Genomic DNA, 6092 nt, shown 5'->3' with positions numbered 1-6092 from the left:
TTGGACATCGTATTTGTGTGTTTCCAGCCTCCCAAATTCTCAACATCAAGATCGGTGGTCCTCAAATGGACTACGAGGAAGAGGAACCAAAACATATTGGCATAGGCCAACAGATGCCACTAGGGAAAACTGTCATAAAAAACAAAATTGTGGAAGATAAAAAAGGGTAGAATTATACATTTTCTTCTCGATAATCATTGAAATTTAGCTTTCCTTTATCAATGTAAAATTACCCGGAACACGCTTGATTTCATGAAACACGAGCTCTCAAACGTCAAGACACTTTTCCAAAACTTTAAAATGTACGCGGAACCAATTGGTTCAGTTAATTGCAATATGGTTTACCGTTGGCGTCAAGGTTTTCCCGTCGGAACCTTGCTCTCCGCTTTGATATGCATAGGCTACACACCAACTTCCAATCGATGACAGAGAGAGCGGCACGAGTGCCACCGAGACCGTCCGGGGCACGGAATGTCCACACCATGCACGTCTAATCAACATGTGGCGCGTGTTTGACGCTACTTAAAACGATGATATATTGAGATGGTGAATCCTTTAAAATTGAAGAAGTCTCGGACACTTCAGGCACGTGACCTACCACTAAAAATAACTTTAATTGAACTCTAAATTAAACTCGAGAAAAGACGAGCATACGTACCGACTTGATGACTCGAATCGGTATTTACATGAGCTAAGCTATGTTCCGGGCGCACGACGCAGGCAGCCAGGCGAGCACCACCCTGGTGCAGCTTCCCAAATCATCTCTTCCATCCGCTAAACACCAGCTTCCTGACTCCTTCCTCATCCCTGTGTCGTTTTCTCCCGTGAGGCAAAAAGCAGAGCAACATCGCCGTTTGTTGTTCTTGACTTCTTGCACGCAACCGCCTGCATAGAGCAAGCAATCCATGGAGTCCAAGCACATCCGGCAGCCGCGAGACTCCGCTGCAGTACTTCGGAATGCCGTTGGCTCACTGACATGTGGGGCTGATCCCACACGTTGTGACCATGCACTTGTGTAGAGAAATTGTTTCCATCCAGTAGAGCCTACTCTCCAATTGGCAAGCAACGCAAGCGGGACACCGTCTTTATCTAATGCGAGTGTTGTTTTGGACGACCTGCGAGCCGATGCTTGGAGGCGCACAAGACTCGTCATCCACCTCAGAGAAAAGAAATCGAGGTGTAAAATGAAATCTTACTATTGCAATTGTTGTATTTATAGGGTAAATTACATCAGATTCTACTCACGTGCACTACGAGCTACCTCTCATGCTGCTACCTCACGCTCCTCTAGCACACCTCACGCTCCTCTAGCACACCGTCCGGGTGCTGCTTTCCCGCTCTCCACCACCTCCCCCGGCTCCTGCACCTCCATCGCCAATCTCTTTGCGATTCCACTTTTGACCTAGGCTCCCTCGCCACCGGTCCTGCCCGACTGCAATCTCCTATTGCCGCTTCACCTCACCGCCGTCTCGACCAACCACATTGTCGGTCTGGTAACCTCCCGACGACCCTCTAAAGGTCAGCCCCCTTGGAATTCAGCAACCCCAAACCCTAACCGCCCTAATTAGGTAGTGGCAGATCTTCAACGATGCTGCGGATTGCAATCGCACACGCGATTAATAGATTTCTCATCGGCCCCTCATTAGGTAGTGAGACCCTCGCTGCTTCCTCCTCCCCTAATCACTCCCAGCAAGGGTTCCACAGCTTTGAGATGCAGGCCTTCGCAGTCATAGCCGATTCTTGCCGTCCGGCATTGATGCACGCGCAATCGAGCTAGCGTTGATCGCATGCACAAAGGACCATGGCGCGCTCAAGGAGCTCAATGGCATGAGCACCCACATGCACGCCACAACGCCCTGGCTCGATGCGGTGCGCGCAAGGCCGGTGTCCGTCGGTACATGGAATGTGCTCGTACGAGGGGCAGCCGCGCCGGTGCGCTCACCCGCTATGGAGCAACCGCGTGCTAGGGCTACAACGCACTCACCCAAGGGGACGCCGCATGGGGGGCGTGGATGCGCCGTCCTAGGGTCGCGGGCATGGTAGAGGATAGGATGTGGCTGGTGGTTGTGGTGGGGGGAGGGAACATCTCCAGCAATAGCCCCCAAATCACATTTTCATATGGTTTTAGGGAATGACCCCTATTTCACAGCCTTCAAACGATTCATCCAAGGCGGATGGCTGGCTTGGACTGGCTGATCAGCCCAGTCACAGCCAACGCAACACCAGCTGTTCGGCTGGAATAAGCAAAGGGCACCACGTCCAGCCAGCAAAAGGTACCTGTCCAGCTAGCCAGTGGGCCCTTCTATAGTTTCTATAGTGATTTCCAGCTGCTACAGTAGATTCCAGCCCCAGCCAGCCGGTTCTCCAGCAATCCGAACGGGCCCCAAGTCCAGAAAGAATCCCCATATTTCAGCCCGCACCCATCCAGCGAGGGCTGTTAAGTGGGATCCATGGATGGAGAGCTCCTTGGAGACCCCGGACTTAGCGGGTGGAAGGGGAGATTGGCCTCCCTAATTTAGAAACTTAAGTAGAGGGCCTGCTAGAGTTGTTTTTCTTGATTACACCCTTGAAATTTGGGGTAAAAAGCTTGATAAGATTTGCTGGAGTTGCTCTTACACACTTGGCCAAAAAGTGGTAATAGTATAAGAGGCTGAATTATTTTTAATTGTGTTGAAAGAATGGTCTAAATTTGGATGCCATAGAAGAGATGAGTTAAATTTTTAATGCCATTCTTTAAAAGAATCTCCACCTATATGAACCCGAATTTTATCTAGCAATGGTGCTCATATTTTTAAATATATTCTTGCTATTCTCGATTTACAATTAGAGAAACTCGTGAGATTAAGATGCGCGTGTCTATACTTTGTTTTTAAGACTGAGGTGTGTGCGCATTCTCGAGGGAAAAAGGGTAAAAGAACTCTTGGGTTGACACCGCGCGGCACGCCGAACCCCCACCAGACCATATACGCGCGTGCACGCCTTCCCCCCCACATTTGTCCCGTCCCGACTCGACAGCCAACTAGCCAAAGCGCCCGCGACAAGACGCGCTTCGCACATCTGAAATCCCGGGACCGACCAAAAGCCTTTCCCCCAGCGCTTCCGCTGACCGCGGCGCCACCGCGCCGACCGCACCCCATGGCCGGCTCCACCGCGGTGCTGGCCGCCATCCTGCTCGTTGACCTCGCCGCCTTCGGCCTCGCCATCGGCGCCGTGCAGAGCCGCCCCTCGGTACATTCCCTCTTCCTTCCATGGCTGCGTTTCATGCTTTCCTTTTCTGACCCCGCCGCCGCCTCCGCCGCCGCTCTTCTCCCTGTCGCAGGCGAGGCTGGAGACGGACGAGCGGAAGGAGTTTACATACTGCGCGTACCGCCCGGACGCGGCCACGGCGCTGGGCGGCGTCGCGCTCGCGCTGCTGCTCGTGGGCCAGGCGGTGGCCGCGTTCGCCAGCCGGTGCTTCTGCTGCGGCGCCGCGCTGCGGCCCGGCGGCGCCCGGGCCTGTGCGCTCGTCCTCTTCCTCTCCTCCTGGTACTACTACTTCCCCGCCGATCCGAATCTCCTCTCCCCTGCTCGGGCTCGTCACCTTGACTTCCCACGTGAGGCTGACACGGAGGGCCCACGCGCCGATTCCTTTTGTTTTGGTGGTGCTTTCGGTGGTTTGTTTGTAAGCAGCGTCGCGCAAATTTAGCGATTAGCTATCCGTATCGAGCTACCAAAAAGTAAATAGAATGCGTGTTAGATCAACGACTCAACCCAAGCTTAGCAGAAATATTGACTATTATTGAGGCTTGCTGGAAATCTCATGTGGTTGATGCGATCTGCTCAATTGTAAATGGTCGTCCCATGTGCAGCGAAATAATCTTTGAGATCTAGCGTACAAGCAATTCAATGAGTAGTGATCTGATTGTGCACATTCTTGTTCACATGTAGACAATTCTGTGCTAAAATTGCTAGAGATCCAGCATGTTGTACAAGCAATTTGATGAGTAGTGATCTGATTGGTCACATGCTTGTTCACATGTAGCGAATTATGAAATTTCCGTGCTTATAAGCTGCTAGTAATTTTTTAGCATCAAGAGAGCTGCCCTTCTTGTTGCAAAGCCTTCTAAGATGTTCAAACAGTTCTTTTAGACTAGCAGAGTTTCCTAGATTTCTAGTTGGGCAACGTGTTATTTGATTCTTTCATAAACTCATCACATTCATCAACCAGAAAGGTTAACAAATGAATTTTATAGACAAACAAAGCTTAATGGTATCCCACTGATCTTGATCATGAAAAAATGTATTTGAAAAAAAAGTATTTTAAAAGTTTTGCGCATTTGCACATGTGGACATAATTATTGGAGTGATAGTATGGTGCAACTGGTGGGTGCTCCAGTGGGATCCAAAGCTTGGTATCAGCTCTATTTATGAAAGATTAAAATGCCAAAAATGTTAAGTAGTATTTTGTACTCTAGCCTTTGGGTCATCTGTGACCGATTCTGCTGAATTGGTCAAAATGAAGAGGTCATGGATAATGTCAATGACAATAAGAAAGACCACCAAACTTATTTGCTAGTGTTAGAGGAGTCAAGGGCCTATTGGGCCTTAGCCCATTAGGGTTAATTAGTCGCTTGCTTAGGGGTCAAGTAAACCTCTCTATATAAGGAGAGGAGATGTATCAATCTAATCAAGGAAGAGATTAGAAGGAAATCCCTTCCCTCTTGCCGGCCGTGGGCGAAGCCCCGCGGCCGGCGTTCCCAGCGCCCCCAACCTTAGCCGCCGCTCTCTCGCCCTCACGGCCCTACATCTCGTGAACAGTACCCGCGCGGCACTGTAGCACCACGGGCACTGTAGCGCGCCAGCAGCCACCGCGCTCTCCCTCTCTCACTATCTCAATCCCAACAACAGCCATAACAGCTAGCTTCTGAGTTTTGTTGAAAAAAGATAGGCCTAATCAATGTCATATTGGTTAAGGGCATGCTCAGTCAATGAATCAATGATTAATATTCGCTATGCCGACTGCATGGTTTGATTTGTGGATTCTGGGGTTTATCTCTTGGGAGTATTCTGAGACTGATCTAGTGAGATAACCAGTTTCTTAAATCTTAAGTTTACTTGATAAAAATTGCGGTGTAGTAAAATTCATGTCACCCATATGCCACTGCCAGCATGAGCTCCAAATTCAGTTGTGTTGGCACTGTATCAACATTCGTTCATTTTCCCTAGTGTTGTTTGCCTTTCTGTTACCCAAGAATTGAGACGGTCAAGTACTGACCAGTCAGGCAGGCATGGTGGTGTTAAAGTATATGTATCCCAATGTAGATATCCATGCCCTCGACATTGCACGTGTCCGGTTGATGCCGTCATGCTGGTATGGAACTTATTTAGCTGATCAGTTTTGTGTCATGGGAATGCATTTGGCTAGGTTAGGATTGCGTATATCTCATGATGGATCGGGAACAAAGAATGTAACCGATGGAAGTTAGAAATTCCTAATGCTGGCCTTCTGATATTTTTAGCCAAACTATACTTCCTAAACACCATTGGATAATAATCATACAAGTAACCAGGACATACAACTTTTTTGGCTTGTCCTACACAGGGTGACATTCATCATCGCTGAGGCGTGCCTGCTGGCTGGTATGGTGCAGTCCGCCTACCACACCGGCTACCGGACGGTGATCTTCGAGAACCCGCCTGACTGCGCGACGGTGCGGAGGGGCACCTTTGTAGCCAGCGCGGCGTTCGCGCTGTTCACCTGCGTGCTCACCTCGGCCTACTACTACTGCTTCTCCAAGGCGCGGGTCAACTTCCACCGCCGGGAAGCCACCATTGGCATGACCCCTTTGTAACTTTCTCTCTGCTACAAATACAATCAATTATTTGCCACAGAAAAAAATGGAAACGTGCACCAGTTGTGTTGTAGTAACAGTTTTGATAGCAATGATTTGTGTTATTAGCTTCTGCACATATTGTGTATTTGTTTCCGGCTGGTAACTGTGTTATTAGCTTCTGCACATGTAGGAGAATGCTTGTCTTGATTGAATGGAGGTTCCCTGTGCCTGCCATGGCTTCCTTTTTTGTCCAGTAGTTTTTACTAGCCATATAATTTT

At 49.4% G+C, this 6092-nt stretch overlaps 1 protein-coding gene across 1 annotated transcript; it reads left to right on the top strand.

Annotated features, from left to right (window-relative positions):
- Positions 1–2992: 2992 nt before the first annotated feature.
- LOC120692120 lies at positions 2993–6060 on the top strand. Its single transcript, XM_039975350.1, has 3 exons — positions 2993–3228; positions 3320–3525; positions 5582–6060. The coding sequence occupies exons 1-3, from the start codon at positions 3136–3138 to the stop codon at positions 5829–5831; spliced, it is 549 nt and encodes a 182-aa protein (XP_039831284.1). The 5' UTR covers positions 2993–3135; the 3' UTR covers positions 5832–6060.
- Positions 6061–6092: the final 32 nt, after the last annotated feature.

The sequence above is a fragment of the Panicum virgatum genome, chromosome 9N, assembly GCF_016808335.1.
Source record: "Panicum virgatum strain AP13 chromosome 9N, P.virgatum_v5, whole genome shotgun sequence".
NCBI classification, from domain to species: Eukaryota; Viridiplantae; Streptophyta; class Magnoliopsida; order Poales; family Poaceae; genus Panicum; species Panicum virgatum.
Note: the sequence above shows the minus strand (reverse complement) of the source record. Positions and strands in the feature narration are given on the sequence as shown.

Bases quoted from the DNA above. Each gene is read 5' to 3' on its own strand.
- LOC120692120 (XM_039975350.1), top strand. From the start codon at position 3,136: ATGGCCGGCTCCACCGCGGTGCTGGCCGCCATCCTGCTCGTTGACCTC. The intron at 3,229-3,319 runs GTACATTCCCTC...TCCCTGTCGCAG, and splicing joins CCGTGCAGAGCCGCCCCTCG to GCGAGGCTGGAGACGGACGA. The intron at 3,526-5,581 runs GTACTACTACTT...TGTCCTACACAG, and splicing joins GTCCTCTTCCTCTCCTCCTG to GGTGACATTCATCATCGCTG.